We start from the raw sequence: 24,916 nt of genomic DNA on the forward strand, positions 1-24,916 counted from the left end.
TCAGGTAACATGACCCAACTACTATATCATAGTCTATAGTTCTATAGTTCTATTTTCCAAACTTTTAAATGGGGACCCAATGTTCTATCTATCATAACCATGTTTACAATATAAATATAAATTGCAATAAGAGTACATTTGAGCATAATATAACGTTTCTATTTGAAAAGCCATTTCTGTAGTAGTTGTACTAACATCACATTTAGATTAAAATGTACACACAGAGCAACAAATACTGTATATCTTTTGAAATATATACACATGACCTGTTTTGCTTTTTATTCTCAGATAAAAGGGTTCCAGGGTTTAGTTTCCTGTCCACAGAGGAGGTTATGTCTGTACCCTGACATTACTCCTCCCCCAGGTGATGTTAATCCTGCTTCTCACACCAGGCAAGTATGGAAAAATAAGGATTGTTTTTTAATCACAATAATAATTGTTCAAAAATAATAAGTATTTCCAATGTTTTTAAACAATATCTAAATATGTTAAAGTGCAGATCTAAATAAAAGTCTTTGTAGGTTCGTAGTCAACCTTTATGTTTATTATTCTAGTTCTGAAGTATCGGGTCTGTATTTATAAGTATAATATGAGTGCACAGCTCAATAAATGCAGACATTTCTCATTTAACAGATATCTTGTTTCATTAATAATAACAACTGGTTTTGATCATTTCTATTTTATGTATTCATTGTATGGTGTCCAGCAGAGTTTATGCTCTATAATCTCTATAATAGTTTAACATGAATATGATTTTTTTTTTTAAATGTCATCTGCAAATATAATAACGTTCAAGTCATTAGATACTATGAAAATATCAACATAACATGGTAATAACTTCGGTCCCAGTACTGAACCTTGTGGAATACCACAGGTTATTCTTCTACAATGGGATTCAGTATTGTTCATTATAACATCCCAAACTCTTATTTATCTATATTTTTTCAGCGACCCTTATGAGATGTTCGCCTCTGTGCCAGTGCTGGCCTTCGCTGCTGCTGCTGCTGCTGCTGCTGCTGCTGCTGCTGCTGTGTGTCTCCTGGCTGTGTCCTACAGGAAATGTCGCTCATGCAGGGACAGGATCCACACTGTCCCAGAAGATCACAGTCACCCTTAGAAACATCCACCACAGAGAGACTTGAATAAAGTAACTGTAAGTTTTTGTTTTTTTTCTCCCCTCACTAACATGATATAAGGTGCTTTATATTTTTGATGTAAAACAAAATGAATAAGAACAATAACGAATGCTAACTCAACATTCCCAACTAATTAAATCACAGACACAATCCATGTTTAATAAAAAAATTTATTAATACAAAGGCAGTGAGGTTTTTATATTGCACACATTTGGAAAATAATAGTGTTAGATTCTGGTATGGCTGCACACACATCATGATTTAAAGTCTACCCATTTTACATTTATATTATTTAACATGTTTTTTTTTTTTGATATATTAATATTGTTAAATATATACACTTTAATTGCAGTGATTTTGGTGTGGCCACCCCAAAAGGGAGAAGTTCCATTACTACAGGTCATACAATTTAAATTATTATGGCATTATTATTATTACAAAGTAAGATGTGCAAACTGGATTATACGAGTGTGCACTGTCAACAGAGCTGGTTACTAATGCTTTTGCTAAGCAGCAGCAATAACAACCATTTTGTTTACACTGGCAGAAAATTAATTGTTCACTATTTGTGCTAATGACACCAAGTTTTGTTTTTTTAAATATATATAAATGTCTTGTATTCAAACCCTTGTCAAACAAGTTGACAGTGCTGACTGAGTTTCACATGACTAGTGTTTCTCAGTAAAGTGGTTTGTAGGTCTTTGTAAATATCACCTACAGTAACGCACCGCAGCATTAAAATTAAAAATCGGTGACATTGCCACTTCATGCAGAGATGGGCCTTCTTGTCGTTGTTCTTCTTCTGTGCCATATTGGAATGGAGGTCTGTCTGGGAGCCACACCACTGACACACATTTGATATGGCGTACTAGTTTTACTACATTTATCCTTTAGTTTCAGGCAGATAAAGCAGAACTCCACTTGGCAGCGAGGGCAGGGAATGTTTTTGCAGTACTGCTGGTTGTGCTCCACCTTCAAGCCACATTTAGGACAGGCTCGCACTGCAGGGCAGTTGGTAGCGCCCTTCACCTCAGGAAGACTGATGGTGCGGCATGACTTCAGAATCTGCAGGTCCTTGTTGACACAGCCGGAGTTGCCGCAGCGGTAACGTTGGGGGGCAGCACCCTTCCACGGCTGTAGACACTGCCAGCAGAAGAGAGAGTGTGTGGGATCATCAACTGCACAAATGGTGCATTTCACACACAGGTTGGATAGATCTGTTCTCTCCACGTATGTCTTGCACTGTGGGCACTGATATGGAAAAAGAGAACAATTTAAAACAGGTCACTTACAGGTCATTCAACAAAAACATCAATAGCTAACTCTTGAAGATTACAATGACCTGGATGAATAAGAACCTCCACAGACAACATGTAGGAGGTTTTCTTGGCAGAAATACAGAGGAACGGGTTGTGATGTGGCTCACCGTGCCAGGACCATGTAGTGGAAAAGTGGCATAATTGGACTACTGTCTTTGTCCCAGTTTACAAGCACTAGCAGCTACACTAGGTAGTGATATTCCCCACATTAAGCTTGTTTGTATTAGGCAGTTTCCGGTTTAGATGGCAGGTATTTGTGAGCAAGTCAAGTGCCATTCCAAGTTTTCCTACTATCCTTGAACTTATATTAATATATTTAATTCTTTAAGAAGATTGAGCATTAATGTAGTCTCCCGGTCTGGATTTCACCATGCTTCTCTAATTGTCTTCTTCTTCTTCGGTGTACTTGTTTCTTCTATAATTTCCATTTCCATGCAATAGTAATTCAACTCCCAACCAGATTATTGAAAAAATCGATGTATTTTAAAACTCTTTAAAACACAATAATTATTTTATTTCATTTGTAAACGTACTGACAAACAGAGAATAATGACATTTAGGTGCACTTGATGTTGCTTTAATTATTTAAATAATAAAAAACAAACAAAAAAACATTGGACCACTTACTGGCTGAGCATCACAGTAGGATGTAACAGCGAGGTTGGCCATGGTCATTTCAAAGTCTTCCATTTCTTCAGGAGACAAATCAGCCAGCCTGCGCACTTCCTGGTATGACCAACGTTTATTGCATTTTTTGGTACCGTTTACTAGAGCAGGACATCTGAAGTGGTTATCCCCCTTTAAAAAGCAGAGACAAAAAAACAGACAAGCATGAGACAACAGTACGGACCAAACAAGCCGTATATTATGTAAATAATCGATTGTGCGAATATTTAAAAACACTTTTTGTTAAAAAGTCTTTGGTCTAGAAAATTCAGGAACATTCATGCACTTTTAAATGAGCATTTTATTAAATTCAGGGCTTTACCTATAATGGGAGTATTTTACTTTGTTATATTGATACTGTAACTTTAGAAATCTGGGTTTTGTCTGGGTCCAGTTCTATCCGGAGCCTGTGACATATCATGTGACATGTTTTCATGGAGTCAAACAAATAAATAAATAGACGGTGTTGTTGCAGTGTAGCTGTACTGTGTCAGTCACACCTATTGGCTCCTTCTAAGTGCCCAAATTAATAGGCACAAAAAAAGAAGAACAACAAGAACAAAAAAGAGTTAAAAGGTGTAGATACCTCGTCCAATCTACTGCGACACCACCCCGTTAGAGTTTCCGGGGTGACAGCGTGGCCGCATGACATCAGTGCTTTGAGACAACCATCGTCTGACGCTGCAGTGTATGACAAATATTTTTATTTTTTTTCATCCCAACTCCACAACTCTCATTGTTTCTGTGTCTGAGAGAGCAAATAGATGTTATCTTACACACTGGATCCAGGTCGTCCTGCCTGTCGACAAACGTCAAGGTTTTATCCTTTGGGTCGTATATCTTCTTCAGCTTTTTAAAACTCTTCCTCAATTTTGACCTAATCTGCAATGTGGTTACATAATATTTTTAGTTCACATTAACAATTATCCTGGTTTAAAAATGTTATGTTGTTATTATATAAAGAATTGTATTACTCTTTGACTAGATTCTATATGGGACCAACCCTTCAATTATAATATGGAGGATTTTTTTCCAGGAAATAAACACCTAAGGTTCTGTTTAGTACTGTAGTTACATGCAGGTCACACACTAAGCCTTTATCTCAACCAATATTATTATGATTACACTTTACTGCAGTCTCCTTTGCAATGTTCTGTATACCCGTGAATGTACAAACAAGAATAACTTGCAACTTAAAAACATGATTGTTGTTGAGAAAGTTCAAGTTCATACTTTCATTTTACTTTCATTTTCATAAACCGTCACTGTACAGTCCAAACCAATCACATCTGCGATTTGGTATATTAATTATAGATGAATAAATCAATCTATACATAAATATATTCAAGCAGAGCCTCCAAAACGTCAGGGTTTTAAGGCCCACAAAGTCATCATATCATCTGAGTGCCACAACATTAAAGTTAATATTGAACATTCATTATTGAATTTAAAATGTTTTGTCTCACCATTATTATCCATGACCATGATCCATGGATTAAAACATTTTAGAGACAACTGAGTTGTCACAGCTTTGTGTTGTGTTTATAAATATACAAATTACTGTTATGTGCAATTATATTTTCTAACATGTTTACATTTTTTTTGTTCTTTTATTTAAAGATACGCGGGTGTATTTAACTGCCACATGTTGTTATTTGTCCATTATGAAGTTATTCTATCATTAAAACAATTATTTTAACTTTGCAGCGAATTATCATACCCCCGCCCCCCCTCCCTTGAAACACCCCTGACAGTTTTAATAATATATATAATAATAAAATGTAACTTACCATAGCGTGTCGGTGTTTGATTGTTTTGTTTTAAATGTACACCCCTTTATTTTCAACAGGAAGCGTTGAAGCCGAACTACATGACAGTTAGTTTCGCCCAGAGTGAAACAGTCAGGGTTTGTTGTTAAGTGTGCAGATATTGTGAGATGTAGCGGTGTGTCTGTGTTTGTCCTCTCAGTCCGTCTGTCTGACTGTCCGCAGTGTCTCCTTCTTTTAAGGATGACTGATGACTGCTGCTGGCTTAGAAAGTGAAAGTTAGCAGGAGGGAAACATGAGGCTGTTCGGTGAGTATCGTTGCTCATTGTTTTTACCCTCCCATATTATCACACAACAACCAAATGGCGTGTTGTTGTGACGTGGTAGTTATATCGAAGTTATATTGAGCATTTGCTACCTTACAGTGCGGTTATGATTGTTTTATCATGTGTGTAACTTGTTTTGAGGCAACGGACGGTTGACAGTGGCTGGAACACCAACGCAACTGATGCCTTCACGGGCCATAGCATAGCATGTAAAACAAGGGCTGGACTATGTGATCAAACAGGTTACCGTGATTAACGTTTTCTAAAAGAGTAGCTATCGTGAGAAATAATTGAAGATTAATTTTGAACGGTGAATAAACCGTCACACGTGGTTTTAAATGTAAATAGAGCTCCGGACGTCACGTGACTGGTGCTTTTCTCGCTTTTCCACTACATGGTCCCGGCTCCACCATGGATGTATTATAAGAACTGGGTAGAGCACCGCCCCCTCTGCCTTGAAGAGGTCACTTCCGTGAACTGCAGCAAAAAATACTCACGGGCCCAGAAAGCAATTTTACCACAATAGTAAAAGAGACTGTTATAAAAAACTGTTCACAGGACACCTCCAGACACGGACATAGGCATGTATAGATCTTTATATTCTATATTTTTAGTTCATAGAGTTTCATATTTGAAAAACCTTCCTAAAGGCCATACCAATCCCAGAAAAATCTTATTTCCCAGAGTGACGTCACAGCTGAGTACGGGTACAGCAAAGCGCGGTCATGTGGAGTAGCGGGAACGGCTACTGTCAGGGAAGCATACGATGTGAACACTTTATGAGAAATGTGTACAAATGAAGGCAATGAGGAGTTTTCTTATACATTTTTTAACATGCCGAGCCAGGCGAGAACGCGGACGGCTCATTCACATAGCCGAAAGGCATCATGGGGGGGGAGTAACACTACTGCGCGTGCTCATGCTCTACACAACCCGGAAATAAACGCGGAAGTCAGAAACTTTTTTGGCATATGAGCTGGGTGAGCAACTCCATAGGAATGAACGGAACCAGACTGGCGGTGCTCTAACCAGTTCTCATAATGGTTGGTTGGTTTTCCATTACAATATAGTCCTCCTCAACGTGGGGCGGGTCACAGCACGACTGCATGAAACTGCTGCGACTTTGTTCTATACACACAAAACTAGTGACTTGTAAAGCAGTTGTTTTCGACATACTGATTCATTAAAAAGATTTATTCACATAATCGTTCAGTACTTCCTGCATGACTGACAAGTCACACCAGACTCCTCTGTTAAATTTTGAGATTTTAGACATTTCCGTGCTAAATGTTGGAGATTAACACAAGTTTTCAGGATTTTCAAGTCTTTTTTAATTAATCTACAGTTCAGCATTGTTCAGTTTGATTCTTGTGTCGGATATTTTGCTCATCCTGTGATGGCACTCTGACGACGTCACACATAGTATCGGCTCTGCTTGCTTGGAACCTCGCTGAAGCAGGCACTAAAAAAACACCAGGTACCAGGTACCATCACTAATGGATAAGCAACAAAATGTCAGAGGTCAAGATCACTGTGTCTCTGTGAAGACTGTGCACTTCCAGAGAAGGCTTTGGTAATTAGGGTAGTGAGTTACAAAATGTGTTTGATCTTGTGAATGCAACATCTTGAGCTCACCTTTTTATGAATGTGATGTATTAAAAATGTCTTCACAAAAGGTCATCCAACTAATTTCAGTTTGGTGGTCTCTTGAACATTAAATTCCTTTTAACTTAACAAGCACATGTCATGAATCTGGATAAACATTTATATAATGAACCTCATGATTTAGCAGAGGTTTACAAGCACTGTGCAGTCGTGAACTTGGGAACCTTGTTCATCATGTCTTCTGTATCTTATGTGCTTCCACAGGCTAAATCAATACATCTGGAGAAAAAAGTTAATGTACTCCGTGAACTAAAAACGATCAGCAGTCTGATATGAAGAACATCAGTATAAATCAAGGCCGCGTAGAACTGTTTCGAGAGAAACTTGACAACTTGGCCATCTCTGGTAAGTCACATATAAGATTCAACTGTTTAAACATGTTGGTCATGATTATTGCTCGGTTTAATAATGATATTGATGTTTTTTATCTTCAGATTACCATGGCCTGAAGAGTCCAGGTCTTACATGCTATTTGAACAGCGTGCTTCAGGTGCTTTTTATGACCGAAGACTTCAGGAGCTCCATAAATCAGTTTGTATAAGATTTCTTTTTTTTATGTAAAGTTGAAGGTCCAGTCAGTGTGTAAGAATCACTGGCATCTAATTGTGAGACTGCAGATTCTCTGTTCGTGCCTCCCTTTCCCAAGTGTGTCGGGGAACAGTGGGGAAATTTGCATTGTTACAGCACTAAGACTATGAAAAAAAGAGTTCAAGTAGAATGTACATTATAGACAGTTTGCTGCCGCTGTAGTCTGTGGAGTAGGAGGCTGTAATCCGGAGACATGTGGACAGATATCAAGCCGAACAGCGCCGAATTGTGGATAAGTTAAAACTACCTAACAACAAACCTAAAAACGTGGGTTAATCTCCAACAACTGCAGAAGTCTGGTGTAAAGTCACTAGTCACTCGTGTGCGTGTGTGTGTGTCTCGCATATAAAATAAGTCACTGCAGTTTCACTCAGCCGTGCAGTGATGACTCCACCCATGTTAAGTAGGTACTTTCTTGTAGTGGAGATGCGACCTAATTGTACCATGTCGTGCCGAGGCGAGGCGAGTCGGTGGATATGCGCCAATAGTTTACCAGAGAGGGTGTCTTCTTTTCTTCGTTTGTGTCATAAGCTTCTGTTTCAAAAAAAATGCACTGGCTGATTTGTCTGCTCATGCTGCAGTAGAAATATGGCAGCACTAATTCATTCTATAACAATGAAAATACAAATTACACACTGGACCTTTTAGAACAAATTAATTAGTTTACCTCTGTGCATCATAATATGGTAAATATGAAGCTGGAACTTGCTGTGCGTTAGCTTAGCATAAAGGATAGATGGAAGCTTGCAGAAAAAGCTACACAACTAATATATTTTTTATAAACAAAAGCAGTGGATTGGAAATTCTAGAAAGTTATTTGTCTAAAGCAAGAGAAATATTCTGGCACAGAAGAAAGTAAAAATATTGAGTTTTACTCACTGGAGGAAAAACTTCTTGTGATTAACATGACAAGCGTTCAAAACAAAGAAAAAGACTTAACTTAATGAGCTTGAGTTGTCTCCACTTGCATATATGAATTTTTTCCAACATAGATGTGTATACAGAGAAGACTACATGTACAGCTCTCATGCTGAAGACAGACAGACCACAACCTAAGCAGCGTTTCACTTTATACCACAGAGGGAAAAAAAAATCTGGGACAGGATGTAACCTCCGACTGTAACCGTGAAACATTCTAAATCGTGCTGAGGCAAATCATACTAAATACACACTATTAGAGATATTTAAATATGCAATAAATCTTAAATTTCACTGACAATTCCTTGTAAACATATATAATCATGGTAAATAAACTGACTCAGTTTCTCTAAATTCAAGTGTCTTTTCTTCCATGTGCTACAGATGCTGCAGTAAAGATCCAACAGCCTTTGACGCACTCCTGGGAAATATGTTTGCTGAACTGGAGAAAGGATTGTCTAAAACACACAGCATCACAAAAAAGCTGGGGATCACAGACGGTAAGTTTGCGTTCCACACATTTTGCTGTAGGTGCTTGAGTGTTAAAGTCCTGCTGACTCTTGAGCCTGGTTAAGATTAAGAGAAGCAGAATATCATGTGTTAATGATGAAATCTAATATTTTTATTCACCTCCTTTCACTCGCAGTTTACGAGCAACGTGATGCTGCTGAATACTATGAGAAGATCCTCTGTCTGTCCAGTGCCAAGGCGTCCAAGGTCGGGACACATTCATGTGTTTGTTTATAGGGAATAGTTACCATGAATCGGCCCTTTCTTTTAGAAACATTGAGGTGTATGTGTTGCAGGTCAATTTAATTCACAAATAATTGTAAATATCTAATGTTTAAAATCTGTTAGATTACAATTATTTTGACAACGGGGAAAACTTGGGGAACTAGTTCCAGACGGACAGCGACTCCAAGCCTGTGACTACTACCGGTCCATTGAGCTGTCGCTCCAAAACTCAGTAGCCAATCAGCAGGCAGCTTCCTAAGGCCCGCCCCGCAAACCTAAAAACACGGCACAAAGAACAAGTGAGGGAGTGCAAAATACAAGTGTAGTTTTCAAACAATAAAATACAATATTTTTGAATGATTAAATCGATATTTTATTTGCTTCTTAAAAAGTGTTGTTTGGAAATATTGACACAAAACCAATGCATGAACACACTCTAAACTTTCACGAGATGCATCCAGGACACATTTTAAAGTTGAACGGTCCTACTTGGCGATATCCACATAAGATCGGATAGCTGAGGACGGATGTTAATACCAGGTCTGAACGGGGCCTAAGTGGTCTTCTGCTGTGTCTTTGTGTGCAGATATTCAAAGGTGAGCTCATCCATAAAACCACATGTGTCGCATGTAAGAAAAGAAACAATTCCAGGAGCCGTTTTTGGATTCTGCCACTACCAATGGAGGACTCGCGTGATCGAACCTACAGCGTGGTATTATGCCTCATCATGTGTTTTTCAAATGTAAAAAGAGAGAAGGAAATGCTGCATAATAAAATAAAATGAAAATGTTTACAGGAGAGAGGCTTGAAGGCTTTCTTCAAGAAAGAAAAGGTCTTTGGGGAAAACAAGATGTACTGCAACCAGTGCAAAGAAAAGCAAGACGCAGTCATTGTGAGTAATCGGTTTGTTCTCTGTCAAGGTATAATGAGACTTTGTCACTATTTGCTGCTGTCAATGTACATTTGTTTTACTATGTGATTCAGGAGAGTGAAATAACACAAAATCCAGAGATTCTGACCCTCTTGCTCAAGAGATTCACCTTCAACTACGAGTGCAATTGCTACATCAAGCTTCACTGTAAAGTTTACCTGCCAGAGACTTTGCACATGGAGGTATTTACTATGTAAATATGTTTTTGTTATTATTATTATATTTTTATCATTTTGCCTTTTCTTTTCTTTCTCTTTTTTTTAAATAAGATGTCTTCATTTGATCTCTTTTCAGAATAGTAAATATGACCTCTACGCTGTTGTGAACCACTTTGGTGACCTCACAGGAGGTCATTACACTGCAGAAATCAAATCCTTTGAAAATGGAGAGTGGTACTGCTTCAATGACAATGTTGTTGAGAAGGTAAACAAATGTTTTATTTAAATTTATATATATTATATCCAATGTACTGTACATACAAAAACAAATAGTTAAGAAATTCAGCATTTGGAAACTGACTGTTTTCACTTTTACAGGTCAGCAAGTCGTTATTCAGCTCTGGGAACACCTCTGTAAGGTAAATACAGTAGTTCTTCATTTTTAATCATAATCCCTAGTTTATCCTACTTCTATCAGTGATTCTCTGACTTTTTAAATACTTCAAGTTGATATTTACATTTATTTCTAAAGTGATAAAAATGATCTTGTCTAAATTTGTCACAGGAAAATATTTTATTGACTAAAATTAGGTTTCCCATACGCTTTAGTGTGGTCCAAAGCAGGCGGAAATTGCTGTTCATCAGTGTTTGTACAGAATATAAACATAAATGCTCTGGTATCAAACCACCTGTTCAACAAACATGCAACATTTTCACAATTTCGGTTGCAGTTGAATGACATGTTGTACACAAACGCAGTGCTGGTTTAGCTACAGGCCTCCCTCTCTCCCCATATCTCTTTCTGCATGTCACTTCTTTATATTTAAGAAGTTTACATAAATTGGCAAAGCTTTTTGCAACTAGGGAAGATGCATTTGTGTGACAAAGACATCTGAGCTAGCTAGCAAATCAAAGGCAAGAGTGTAGGTGCAGTTACTCATGGGTGAATGTGTGAACTGCTGAAGGTTTCTATTAGGTGTGTCATGATCCTGTTTGTAAATCAAATATGAATCGAAACGACGTCACGATCTCGACCTGGAATCAACACAGACTACCTGTCTAGCTTTCAATTGCTTCTTAAGGGATTACTTCACCGATTTGCATTTAGCTTTGTATTACTAGAATATGAAAAATTGTGCTTCCCAACCTCAGTTTCCCCTGAGTCAAGAAATATCTTCATTCTTCTTCTTTTTTACGTGCCCTCCAGTGACACTTGGTCCGAGGCTTGAAACTGCAACGCTAATTCCGCACTTTTTAGACCCACTGGTATGGGGACAGGACCTCATTCCCAGAATGTAAACAGTGTCCGCCATCTTTGCTAACAGTTATGCTAACAGGACCTAAGTGTCACTGGTGGGCACGTAACAAAGAAAAAAATGAAGATATTTCTTAACTCACTGGAAACTGAGGTTTTCAAAACCCCTATTTTAGTAATACAAAGCTAAATGCAAATCGGTGAAGTATTCCTTTAATTGGACTGACAGTTGTCCACTCCAAGCCAGCATGGAAGCTGTGTGCAGAGGGGGTGTGGCCTGGCAGCTTGTTAAACCTTGTTGTCATGTCCTCAACCTTTTGCACAACACCCCTAGTTTTTATATTGTTACAGCCTTTGTGGAGGAGTTATGCTAATTATGGCTCAACATGCCCCAAAAAATCCTAAACAAATCCCTGAAGAGAAACAGTTTTCAGTCTTTACTTCATCACTGCAAAGGCTTTTCCCCTATGTTGTCGGCTACAAGTTTCTTTAAAGAATATTTTGTAGAAACTTTAACAAGGCATGAGCCACTGCGACGCTCATTATCAGAATTTGTACGATACTGGTCAAATTCACAAGATCAAAACATTCTAAATATCAAATAAATGAGTCACTGAGCACAGTCTGAAGAAATGTAATGAAATCGCAGCAACAGCTTTTTAACTTGTGTATTTCTTCATGTTGCACAGTTGATACATATTGTTTATGAAATGGCTGCTTATGGCATCAACACCAATGTGTTGTTAGGAGCTGATTAGTTCAAAAGATGTAAAATATTGAAAAGGGTTCTACTGGTTATTGGTAAAGAGAGTCGTATCCAGTCATCACTGTTTATAACTACTTAAGTACTTTACTCGGGGCCTGATTGTGGCAATTTTAATTTCCAAATATTATTCACTTGGGCATGTGTAGGAGACGACACCTCGTCACCATGGTAAAATAATGCAGTTGGGAATGCTATTTAGTTTCGTGTTGCAGCTTCGGTTTGTGTGTGCCTTGCCCATGGGAAATTAAATAATGTGGTTGGTGTTTTAACACTTTTGTTCTTCTGTAACTAGGTCCCAAACAGCATACCTCCTCATGTACAGGAAAGGTAAGCCAATGCATCACATTTTATTAAGTTTTTATATGTATATATACAGTATATGTAAATGTGTATGTGTGTGTGTGTGTGTTTGTGTACTGCCAGACCTGCCTGAGGGAGCATTGGTGTTTTTACAGCATTTATCCCATCTAACAGTTAAATATCCAGGAGTTTTTTTTTAGCACTTTACTTTCACTTTACTAGCTCAATGTTGCTGTTGCCTCTGTCTGACTTGACATAAAACAAATCGGTTTCCCGTGTGAAGCTTGGCAATTTAGCTGGACGACACAAGATCCAAAACACTGCTATACCGAGAAACACGGCAGAGGGTTGTGCTATGTTTGATCAGCATTGTGTGAACCAATGTGATGTGGTTTGAATGAAACCGGTCTTTGTTTACAATTGTACGCAGTACAGTTTTAAGTACCGAGCTCAACAAAATAGAGACACTCTTTGCTATTCCTCACTTGAAGATGTAGTTTTACATCAGGATAGGCTGTTTGTGTTATTCAAGAATAACCTCTCATCTTTCTCTCCAAAGAGAGCATATCTTCTGAAAATCCTCAGCATCAAGCTCAATGTTCACACTTAGACGTGGAAGAAGGAAGACATGTTGCGCCACAGAGGCGTCATTGTAAACTGGATGAAAGTGGCAGAGGAAGGGACCTGTTTGGCGATGCGTTGAAGACGAGCAACGGTACCTCCTCTGGGAAACTGGAAGAACACAAGGACTCGTTGCTTCAATCAGACTCTGAAGAGGGTGTGGATATTTTGGAGCCAAGCTGGGTAGAGCAAAGGTCACATTTTTCAAGGATGCAAAAAGACAGAGGACATCAGCATCTTCAGATTAACTCAGAGAGAGTTTCAAAGCACTGTGACTTTAGTAGGTTTGAACAGAGCCAGAGCCAGATTTCCCGAAAGAATATACTAAAGCTGCATGATATCGCCTGGGATCGGACAGAGAAACACTGCAGTGCTGGAAGAACTGAAACAAAAACTAAATGTGGGACTGAGGGAAACCCCAGAGCTGAGTCTGCGGAAAGTGGGTTTGTCGCAGATGAAAGTATAGAAGGGACAAACAACAGCTGTTCTCCCTCTTCAGTTATTTACCCGTCGAAACCCTTGCTTAGTAACCACATCGTGAACAAACCCAGCGACTGTTGCCTCCGCACAAAGCACAATAACCACGCGAAAGTGCGGCAGGTCACGTTTGCAAGTCGGAGGATGACGCCAGTCAAACAGAAGCCGTGGAAGTGGTGAAATAGGAGAAAAGATAATGTGATGTAGATTCAGTTGATCTTTTTTCTGCTTCCCCCAAAGGTTTTCAGTGCTGTTTTTTTCATCTCTCGTTCATCTTTGTTCCAGTGCAGCTTGCTCAGTGACACATTTAGAGGGTGGTGTGTGAGGCATGGAAGAACCTATTTACTTTTAGAGTGGATCTGATCACAGGAGAGTGATTGCTTCACTTTCTTTAAAGAAATGTACTCCTATTTCTTTGAGATAGATGTATAGACTTTAAAAAGGGTTTGTCATAAAATAAATATCTGCAGCAAATGACTTGTTGATCTTAGCCAACTTGTTTCGTAAATCAAAACTTTGTTCGTGAGAGATTTGCTTTTCTCTCCTGTCAAACAACATCAGACATCAGAAAAATACAGGAGATTAAAGCTGGGGTGACCTTGTGAATTCCCCCCTGAATTCCCCTTGGTATTTTTAGTACTACACATGACAGCCTAGGTCGTTTTCTTTTGCTTTCAGTCTCCTCTCACTTACAAGAAGTCATGTTCTTTATCTGCATAGACACAAACATGTTGTTGTGCCAAAGTCTGATGCGGGAATGTCGGGTGGTTTTCCATTTATAATTTCTATGATGTCAACAACACAACAGGTTGGACGAGAAAATGTCTTCAGTGAATAGACTAAAATGGCTGATAGACTGTCAATGTATCATTTTCATCATATTTATTATTTTCTGCCTAGTTTATGTTCTGGGTCATGTTTGTCTGTGAGCAGCTCAACTCAAAAAGTAAAAGACAGATTTTGCTTCAAGTTTTCTGCAGATGATGGGTAATTTCCACTTAAGATCCTGGTCATTAAAGAAAATGACGGTTATCCAAATCTGTCTTTTCTCTAGTTAATATCAAACCAATTGTATTGTCGGTTATTTTTGCACTGTCCTGGACTTTTGATTAGCAGGTTTTTCATGTCAAACACAACACTGTAATGTCACTACATGTCCATGCTGTTTATAGTATTTATTTTATATTCAACTTTATTAAACACCTGCTGTACATGAACCGTTATGGGTGAGACACCAAATAAACAGTCTGTATTTGTGTATATTAAGCCTTTATTAAGTTATACCGCAGTTATTGATTAACCGTCATTGAGCATTCACTTGAAAAACCTTCAACAGCAACTATAAAATCAAGTGATTACACAACAGCATAAGAAAAAGGCAGAAATGCAAGATTACAGATGCCAACTGACATTAAACACCAACAACAAACAAAGGAGCAAGACATATTTACTCTGCCAGAGGATGACAAAGATGAAGGGTTCTTTTTTTTGTTTGTTTTATTCTACAAGAATCTAACTATGGTATTGGAACTAAATTCTAAAACAGTATGAGCTAAGATAAGAAGAAGCGTATGCATGTTTCCTCTAGGTTTCTGTGCCACACAGGTATCAACGTTTGTCTGGGCGCCACGCCGTCAGAGCACGGGATGAAGTAGGAGCTTGTCAGCAGACACTCCTCAGTGAGCTTCAGACACACGAAGCAGAACTCCACCTGACAACGGGGACAGATGATGTTCTTGCAGCCTGTCTTGTCGTGCTCCACGCGCTGGCCACAGGTGGGACAGGCCCGGATGGAGGGACACTTCTCGACCCCCTGCACCTCAGAAAGCGCGGTGTCCTTGCAGTTCTTGAGAATCTCGAGGTCGTGGTTGACGCAGCCGTCGTTGTCGCAGCGGTCAGAGCGTGGAGCTCGACCTTTCCACGTCTTCAGACACTGCCAGCAGAACTGGTATGGCTTCTTGTCTGCCTGACAGATCGTGCACTCCACATTGAGGTTTGTGAGGTCCTCTCTCTCAATGTTGGTTTTACACCCAGGACACTGACGGAAGGGAATCATTCAGTTAGGCCACATCCATACTGCAGTGTTTTCATTTGAAAGCTTTGCAGATAAAAACAGTCTTTTAGATGTAATTGATATTTATACTAACATACCTAAGAATGTATATCATGCCACTGTAAATAGGAAGTTGGATAAAACTGGAACAAGGATGTATAATTTCGACCAACATTGAGGTGACTCTGAATCCAAGTTTAACTGAGCTTTTCATTCACAGCTGATTAGAACCAATCAGGAAGTGAATGTGTTCCAGAGGTCTCCATTTTTGCTCAAATACGGCTATGGAGATTTGGAGCAGCTTTTTTAAACTCCTGTTTTGTTTTCTGGGGGCTTAAACACAGAATAGATGCATTTCTTAAAGCGAACAATGTGGATGTTGCCCAAGATACTCACTGTTTTGAATTCACAGTATTCACTGGCAGCCAGATGAGCCATGTGCTCCTCAAAGTACTGCATCTCTTCCATGGTCAGCACTGCCAGTCTGCGAACCTCTTGGTAAGGCCACAGAGCATTGCACTGCTGCTCGGTGCCGTCCTTCAAAGCCGGGCACCTGAATTTGTACTGGCCCTGAAAGTAAACATCAGTCAGGTATCGTTGCTATGTGCAAGAGTTTATGACTTGGATTTCACCACCACATTTTTAGACAACGTTGTAGTCTATTCATCCATCCATCTTCTACCGCTTTACCCTCCACATGGGGGTCACGGGGCGCTGTGCCAATCTCAGCTGACATAGGGCGATAGGCGGGGAACACCCTGGACAGATCGACGGTCCATCACAAGGTCACATAGGTACCAGGTACTATGCTAGTGGAAACGCAACTTAACCGTGCTGTGCCGAGGAGAGTCGAGCCGTTGGAAATACGCCAATAGAGACATTCAACCATCCAGTGTCACACTCACACCGACGGTCAATTTAGAGTGTTCAATTTACTCCCAGAGCACACACGGGCAGAACATGCAAACTCCATGCAGAAGGCCCGTGCTCCGACCGGGTCACAAACCCGGGTCTTCTTGCTGCAAAGGCAAGAGTGCTAACCACTACACCAACTGTGCGGTTCATAGCATGTGGGTAACAAACTATAACAGGAATGGCCAAAAAAAAGGTTTTCAAGTAAGAGGATTATGACTGACCAATTGTAATTCTCGTCTCTTTACAGGCTGAATTAATGATTTTTAAAAGAAAGTCATGCACAAACAACAGAAAATAAACAATGTTGCAAACATTGACAATTTCCTGTGTGTAGTGTGGGATGGCACGTGGTAAATTGAGGTAAATTAGTTGGCTCCGCCCTTGTACAGTTATGGTCAGATCTCTTTTTAAATCAGCAAACTATAATGTATTTTTTTTTTGTTTCATGAGATAGCCAGTAGTCTGTCCTCCCCACACGTATTTGCTTGTCTATAATCATTTTATAACCTTCCCTTTACATTTTATGAAACAAACAAACAAAAAAGAACTTTTGTACATTTTACTATATTGGTAAAAACCAGCAGAGTGAGTTTGTGTGAGGTACCTGATCGAGCAGGCTGCGACACCAGCCTGTCAGTGACTCTGGAGTGACTGCGTGTCCACAGGACATTTCTGCTCTGAGACACTCGTCTCCATCTTCTGGGGCTGAAAACAACAAGAGTGGACATTGAACTCATCACAGCCATAAGGTCTGATGATGACGCGACATCACTGAAGTGCATGAAGTCTAATAAATTAGCTTTGTTTATAAAAAAAAAAAAAAAAAAAATATCGTGCAAATAGCTATGAAAGAAACGTAGTTCTTACGCAGTGGATCCAGATCATCAGGCCTGTTGACGAACTTCAGAGTCGTGTCTTTGGGGTCATATCTTTTCTCGTCTGTCATTTTGTGTCAGATCCTCTGACTTCTTCTTCTCAGTTTGAGCTTTGGTGAGGACTGGGACTATTGCCTGGGTCTGACTGCTCTTTACTGACTCATCCCAAACGAATCCGTCTACTTTACGAAATTTCTACTTTCGCTTTCGTCCAACAATTTACAAGAAATCAGCTGGACGCGTTGAAGGCGTTTGTTTTTTTTCTCTTTTGGGCAGTGGAAACCTATTCGCCTCAGTATACTTCAGCTGTCCTCAACGCCCTCAGGTGTCATTACGCCCCGTTCCACTGCACACACACACACACACACACACAGAAAGAAGATAAGAAGCACAACATGGGGAAAATCTACCAAGTGACGGTTGATGGGGTACGAGGGAGGAAGATGGTCGTTGACCTGTGCAACACCGAGGAGCAGATGCAGAAAATGACGGTCCTGCAGCTGAAAGAGAAGATTGCGCAGAGACTTCCTCCGTCAGCAGGTAAAAAAACCCACTAAAAATAAATACACCAATGATGATAGAATGTTGTTTGTATCAGCAGAATAACCTCGGATTTAGTGCAGTGATGGGGAAACAAACTTTGTTTATTTACTAAACGTAAAGCAACGCATAAATAAAGTCATAGATCGAAGTCCAGATAATAGGGTGAAAGTCACACGCGCACAATACCGACCTACTTTTCCTCTGAATGCTGCTCAATAAGTCGAAAAACGAATATCCCAACTCGACTATAAGCTTAAATTCTACAAAGTAGGACAGAATGACCTTTATTGGCACTAAAGAGCGCAGTTGAACACTTTGGGGCAATATATCGAATTTTTGGCAGATGTGATTTGCAAAATGTTGAATGCAATTTATTTAAAGTCAGCTTCAGCTCGGTGTTGATTGTGCAAACAATTCAACATGTCCATGGATACAACTTTGCAGTGAAAGTGTCAGTGTTGGTATTTATGGCGGCCCTCTTGGAGTCTTATGTCAGGGTTGCTCTGACTTTCTGAGTTGGACATTCTTAACCCAACTGGCGCCATTAACCCCTTAATATGTACTTTTGGCAGGGAAGTATACCAGGGCTTTAAGAGTTTGGTTCTTTTTAAAGGGCACATAAAAAACTGTTCAGGAGTCCATGTGATTCAGTGATTCATTCCTTTGGGTTTGATCTGTGTTTGCAGGAGAGGAGCAGCTGCGGATGCTCTTCGCAGACTCGTACCTGGAGGTTGACGACAGTCTCCTATCCTCTTATGGGATCCAGCACCAGTCCATTATCCATGTGGTGTTGAAGGTTCCTGGAGGACTGACTGCCTGACCAACAACCAACACCATCTCGCCCGACACCATCACCGTTGCCTCCTCTACTGTTTACGAATGTTTAACCTTAATGGGATGTTTTATGCTGGCATGCTAATGTGACTTTTTCCTTTTTTTCCCATGTTGCCTTTAAATATGTTAAAAAAAAAATCCAACTGTTGTTGACACATTAAAATAATGTTCTCTCTAATGCCTCATGTTTAAGTTTCTTATGTCTCCTGACAACGGCATGTTAATCAGAGGGTCATATACAGTCAAAAAAGCATCTTTCATTCAAATAATCGATGTATATTAAAGAGAACCAGGGCTGTTGCAATAAAGATATAAATATGTTTGTTTGTTCTTTTAAAAAACAATCATTGGAAACAAAATGCATGTAGAATAATCTTTGACGTAAATAAATATTTGCATTATCACAGGCAAATAAACATGACATCAAGACATGTAAGTGTGTGTTTACTGTGTTTACTTGTCAGGACCAAAAACAGGTCCTAATGAGGCAGAACCTCATTCCTGAGGAACTGGTTAAGTTTAGACCTAAGATTTGAATTGGTGTTGGGTTAAGGTTATGGGAAGTTTCTATGTAAGTGTGTAAGTGTGTGTGTGTGTAAATTAAAAATGTTTTATATCATATATAGTCTTCTGTATATCACTGCTAGATATTTCTTTCTTTTGTGCTTATGCCGAGTATAATTTTGACTCAGAATTCCACTCAGTTGCCGAATTATACTGCAGATGTATTTTTATGATGGTTTTTAAGTAGTTCTAGTTTTAATATTTATTATAAAATTGAATTTCCTTGTTCCTTGTTAAATAATGGGGCATGCTCCACAAGTGAAAGTGAAAGTATGTGAGAAGTTGTGTGTGTGTGTGTGTGTGAGGGAGAGAGACAGCTGCAAACGTTTCCCAAGAATCTGCTCTGTAAAGTTTGACGGTACAAGGTGCGACAGAGTCAAACTGCAGCTCCATGTGTGGACGTGGACGGACAAAGGATCCAAATGGACAACAGGGACTGCAGTCGACCTCCGGGTAAGATACCACGCAAGTTCTGAACCTCTCATGTGTGAGACATTTGTGCAACTCACAAGCACTTCCTAAGAATCTCTTTTTAACAGCTCCTGCACAGCCTCATGGTTTGTTAAACCAAGGATCAACGTGTTATCTGAACAGCGTGCTGCAGGTGTTGTTCATGACCAGAGACTTCAGAGAAGCCGTGGAAAGGTTTGTGACAAAGTCCAACTCATACTGTATTTGTTTGAAATGAAAGTACAATGCCCATATATGTCAGTGATGGACCTGACATGGGATTTTTGTTCAGGCACACGTGTGAAAACCCTAAATCTGAGTGGATTGACGAGCAACTCAAAGACTTGTTTGATGAGTTACAGCAAAGGGAAGCATACACCTATAAAATCACAAACAAGCTGGGCATCAACAATGGTACATACTTTTATTCCTGTTATTCACATCTGCTTCCTGTGCGTTATAAGTGTCAAACTTATCATTTCAGATCCATGGGAAGAGATTTTAATAATCTGTATTTCTTCTTTTACTTCTTCCCTGCATTCAGTGAATGAACAACGCGATGCTGCTGAGTATTTTGAGAAGATTTTATCTCTGACCAATCCTGATGCATCACAGGTAAAGACCAAAGGTTTTTTAAGGGGCTTTGGGGACTCATGGAAAAGGCACAGGCTGAACTCCACTCAGTTTTGATATGAACACGTGACCTGCATGAAAAAGTAACACTTGGTCTGTAAGTATGTTTGTGTTTTGCAGGTTTTCCATGGAGAGTGCACACACAAGACCACATGTTCTGAATGTCACACGTGCAGCGATGCCGATGGACATTTCTGGCATCTTCCTCTTGAATTGCCAGATTCCTACAGTGAAGACTATAGTGTGGTGAGGATCTAACAGAACTTCACAGCAGGTTTCTCTTGTTTTGAACGAGACCAGTGTTTCACAAACCTTTAACCCTTAGTACTCACACGGCGCAATCTTTCATTCCCATTCACACACTTCCAGGAGCAATGTGGGGTCAATCTGCAAGCCCAGCTCATCGGCATGTAGACTAAGGAGGGAATCAAACCCTTGACCTTGCAGTTGAAACCCTTGGCCCTCATTCATAATGACTCCATGAGATTTAAACATAGCATACATATCAAGATGATTGCCTTGACGAGCACTGGTCCAAAACACTGTCATGGTTTTTTTTAAGGTGGATGGGGTTGAGCAATATTTCCGAACCTCACATTTCGACGGAGAAGACCAGATGTACTGTGACCCGTGTGATGCCAAATGTGATGCCACCACTGTGAGTGATTGGAAAACGTGGTTCTAATGTTTTGTCATGAAAGGGACTCGTATCACCGTGGTGCCTGTGTGTGTGTTTCACTCAGAAATGTGTAATGAAGCATCATCCAGAGGTTTTGACGCTGCTGCTGAAGAGGTTTGATTTTAACTACTCTTACATGAGGTATGTCAAAAACGACCGCGCTGTGGATATTCCCTTCATCCTACAGATCCCAGAGGTATGTCGTGTGCTTTATGTTTCACCTCGGCACACCTTATTTCTTACTCCTGACTCCAATTCTTGCCATTTGTTCATTTCTTTCAGAATCAGACCTATAAGTTGTATGCAATTGTGGACCACTTTGGTGATCTTAGAAGTGGACATTACAGGGCAACAGTCAAATCACCGGATGATGAGAGATGGTATTACCTCGATGATGCCAGCGTCACACTGGTGAGGATGTACACGCACTGTACACATCAATGTTATTTCTTCAAAAATCAGACTGCTTAAAAAGAGTGATTCTTCACAGTATGTCTCTTTTTTCATTACACAGATTAGCTGCCCGCCATTCCAGGGTAATATCATTGGGAAGTGAGTTTTAATCATTCTTTTTATCCAAATGTACATCTCCTTATTTCTTAATTATGTCTTTGCATTAGTCTCTGTCTGACCTGCTTTAAGTCCTCTCTTAAAAACACATTTCTTTATCTTTGGCTTTTAACTCAGTTAGAGATGTTTTTATGGTTTTACTGCCTTTCATTGTTCACCCTTGGAACTCCTTATATGGACATCCTGAGGGGATGTTTATAGGTCATATATTCAGGCTTTAAAAATAAGTTTTATATTTTTATTAGTGATATAAAGTAGCAACAACTGTGCAGAAGTCTTTTTGTTCATAAAAACACGAGCCAAGAGAATTTTGGACTGTGACGCATTTCCAAATTTCACAAATTCAATCAAATTTTAAACATTTTGAGTACTTTTTGCCCAGGTGTGTTTATATAGTTGGTGAAAATGAAAATGCATAGTAATGGGGAAAAAAGCAGCCGAAAGCCCCTTTTGTGAAAGACAAACTGTATATTATGCAGAAATGACGTTTATTTCTTTTCACATTTCTCCCTCTAGCTCCTCCAGTGTTTATCTCCTTTTTTACAAGAAAACAAAAAGTGAGCGATGTGTATTGTCATTATTCTTATTCACAAGTTACGGGAATAATAGCATCAAATCATTAAGTGGCTGTGCTTTGCTTGAATTCATTTCAATCCTATCTTTCAGCCCATGATGCAGAAACGTGTACTCGTGGAATCATCAATAACGGTTCACCACCTGTGACAAGAGACGAGACTGCGGTTACGGATGGAGAGGAGGGGGAGAAGGGAATAGAAGTGGGTGATGATAGAACTGCAGAGGACATCTCCATGGGTATAGATCGACCTAAAAAGAGAGTAGAAGATCAGGATGATGGAGCCAGGCAGCAAAGCAATCACTTGTGCGGTTATCCTCTAGCTGAAAAACCAATGCAAGATAAGGAGGATGTAGTAAAAGATGATCAGGAAGGAGGTCAGACAGAAGCTGAGGAGCAGGCAGCACAGAGAGAACTGTTCCTCACAAACAATCAGCTTAAAGACAGAGTAAAGGATCAGGACTTTGGTGAGGCAGGGAAATATCATATACCAGAAACCAGTGACAGGCATGACCATCTTAACAAAGACGATAAGACGAGGGAGAAGAGAGGAGAGGGTTCTGTTCTAGATGCTCACACTGAAAAACAAAAGCAAAACGAGGGGAACGCACTGAAGGATAGTGAGGACGGAGGACACACGGGAGCTGATGAGCAGGTAGAACAGAGTAGAATAGAGGATCAGGATGTTGGTGATACAGGGAACAGTGGAGGTATACATAAGAGACTAGACACAAATCGTGAGTTTAAAGCCGATTCCAGTGACAGGAGTGCAACACACCATCATCGTAACAAAGGAGATGAGATGAGTGAAGAGAGAGTAAAGGATCAGGACTCGAATGATGAGAGCAGTCACTCGCCTGAATCTGATCTAGAAGCTTTAAAGCAAAAGGAGGTGAACATATTGAAGGATGATGAAGAAGCTGATGAGCAGGTAGGAGAGGATCAGGACTTTAGCAGCGCACAAACAGATGATGTAAAACTGGAAACCAGCCACAGGCTTGCAAGACCTGAGCCTGTTTGCGAAGAAGATGAGATGAGAGAAGTACAGAGGGGAGTATTGAATCTGAAGATGTCCAGGGTTGAATCAAGTCAAGGTGATGGGGAGGAAACAAAGGAAAAGTCCTCTTTAGAAAACCTTGTCCAAATGGTGGACAAGGAGAAGGGAGAAATAGAGGTTAAAGATGACAGAGATAGACAGACTGGAGCACATCGACAAACACTTAGGAAAAGACAATACTTTTCCAGATATGATCTCTGCTATCCTTCTGTTATTGAGGATAAAAGGCGAGCTCTGGAAAAGAGGGAACTAGATGATGAAGACGACCAGGAAGGAATGACTGAAGGTGATAGACAAACAACAGCGAGTAAACCTCTCTTGACAAAGTATGATCTCTGCTATCAGGGTCTTCAGTATATAGCAGGAGTTGGTGACAGTGAACGGCAGAAAAGATCAGAAGAGGACAGGTTGTCTGACAGACATGAGCAGCAGAGACAGGAGAGGAGGGATAGAAACCGAGGTAAGGAACAAAGTAGAAGAGAGGATGAACCAGCACAAAGAAAAGAAACATCTACAACCAAACGTGGCTTAAGTGCAAGTTTGGAAGATGAGAACGAGAGAGAAGTGGATGATTTTAAACTGAACAAACCAGAGCAGCAAATCAGTGTTTCCAATACAAAACATGAATCCGTTAGTGCAGAGGAAAAGACGACACAGGGGGATTCGAAGCCAAAAGAAAAATCTGGATGTAAAGAAGTCACAGAGGGTGGAGGTGGATCAGGAATATATTTGAAGATAATTGAGGAGGAAACTAGGAAAACACCTGGTGGTAATCAAATAAGTAAGAGCGAAACCATAAGAATGGAAAGAGTAGGAGAAACTGAAGAAACCCAAACAGAACAAGACTGATGCAAATGTTATCTATCACTGCTGCGATCATGATTGTACTTGTAGTGTTTAGTGTACTGAGCAATAATGCAGGTTTATGCAGATAATACACTGTCCTGGACCTTTGACCCTATTTGGTTAATGTTCTCTGAGAATGTCTTTGTCAATCTCTCTCCTCCCTCCCTCCCTCCCTCCCTCCCCCTCTCTCTCTCTCTCTTTGGTTTGATTGATCCAGTTAAAACAGATTTTACAAAGACAATATCTCTGTCCGTTTTATTCTTAGGGGTTAACGCTCAATGTAAGTTAAGGTGTAGTTTAAGATAAAAAAATATTGTGTGGAAATTCAAATGTAAACATTTGTATGCTGTGGATACTTTAACTTTGAATGTGTTCTTTTGTATGTAACTGCTCCAAACTAGAGCTGTTGCTCTCCATGTTGCTTACAGGCAAATTACATTTTCTTTTCTTTGAAACCAATAGATTGTGTCGTTATTTACCATAAACCATTAGGGACTTTCATTTATTTTTTAAAGAATAAAACTGTGTGGGGGATCATTGAAAACTGTTTCTTTATATTTGTGTCTTGCCATAAGATTTCTTCCGTGTTTCTTTCTACATTTCCTAGAATAATTTACAAATATTTATATAAACATACATAGAATGAGTTCCTAAACCTGCAACATCGATTGGAATGTTTTAAAGGTCCAGTGTGTG

At 39.7% G+C, this 24,916-nt stretch overlaps 5 protein-coding genes across 5 annotated transcripts; 3 read left to right on the forward strand and 2 right to left on the reverse strand.

Annotated features, from left to right (window-relative positions):
- Positions 1–1,901: 1,901 nt before the first annotated feature.
- Positions 1,902–5,034, reverse strand: LOC131456187 (ankyrin repeat and IBR domain-containing protein 1-like). Its single transcript, XM_058624265.1, has 5 exons — positions 4,912–5,034; positions 3,898–4,003; positions 3,708–3,802; positions 3,083–3,253; positions 1,902–2,387 (listed from the first exon to the last, which is right to left on the reverse strand). Exons 1-5 carry the CDS (start codon positions 4,912–4,914, stop codon positions 1,902–1,904), a joined length of 861 nt encoding a protein of 286 aa, XP_058480248.1. The 5' UTR covers positions 4,915–5,034.
- A 23-nt stretch (positions 5,035–5,057) lies between these two features.
- si:ch211-212k18.13 (ubiquitin carboxyl-terminal hydrolase 47) lies at positions 5,058–14,110 on the forward strand. The gene is made up of 12 exons (XM_058624261.1): positions 5,058–5,195; positions 7,083–7,223; positions 7,313–7,409; positions 8,769–8,884; positions 9,031–9,101; positions 9,706–9,831; positions 9,916–10,011; positions 10,104–10,232; positions 10,345–10,473; positions 10,587–10,627; positions 12,522–12,556; positions 13,089–14,110. The coding sequence occupies exons 2-12, from the start codon at positions 7,151–7,153 to the stop codon at positions 13,805–13,807; spliced, it is 1,632 nt and encodes a 543-aa protein (XP_058480244.1). The 5' UTR covers positions 5,058–5,195; positions 7,083–7,150; the 3' UTR covers positions 13,808–14,110.
- A 740-nt stretch (positions 14,111–14,850) lies between these two features.
- On the reverse strand, positions 14,851–17,827 carry LOC131456188 (uncharacterized). The gene is made up of 4 exons (XM_058624268.1): positions 17,463–17,827; positions 17,200–17,300; positions 16,077–16,250; positions 14,851–15,665 (listed from the first exon to the last, which is right to left on the reverse strand). Exons 1-4 carry the CDS (start codon positions 17,539–17,541, stop codon positions 15,180–15,182), a joined length of 840 nt encoding a protein of 279 aa, XP_058480251.1. The 5' UTR covers positions 17,542–17,827; the 3' UTR covers positions 14,851–15,179.
- Positions 17,828–17,830: 3 nt separating this feature from the next.
- zgc:194655 (uncharacterized protein LOC794380 homolog) lies at positions 17,831–19,283 on the forward strand. The gene is made up of 2 exons (XM_058624269.1): positions 17,831–18,010; positions 18,700–19,283. The coding sequence occupies exons 1-2, from the start codon at positions 17,866–17,868 to the stop codon at positions 18,831–18,833; spliced, it is 279 nt and encodes a 92-aa protein (XP_058480252.1). The 5' UTR covers positions 17,831–17,865; the 3' UTR covers positions 18,834–19,283.
- A 473-nt stretch (positions 19,284–19,756) lies between these two features.
- LOC131455732 (trichohyalin-like) lies at positions 19,757–24,794 on the forward strand. The gene is made up of 11 exons (XM_058623497.1): positions 19,757–19,864; positions 19,951–20,056; positions 20,154–20,275; positions 20,406–20,476; positions 20,615–20,740; positions 21,057–21,152; positions 21,238–21,369; positions 21,456–21,584; positions 21,688–21,725; positions 22,260–22,300; positions 22,410–24,794. The coding sequence occupies exons 1-11, from the start codon at positions 19,834–19,836 to the stop codon at positions 24,221–24,223; spliced, it is 2,706 nt and encodes a 901-aa protein (XP_058479480.1). The 5' UTR covers positions 19,757–19,833; the 3' UTR covers positions 24,224–24,794.
- Positions 24,795–24,916: the final 122 nt, after the last annotated feature.

Source organism: Solea solea, chromosome 3 (genome assembly GCF_958295425.1).
Source record: "Solea solea chromosome 3, fSolSol10.1, whole genome shotgun sequence".
NCBI lineage: Eukaryota > Metazoa > Chordata > Actinopteri > Pleuronectiformes > Soleidae > Solea > Solea solea.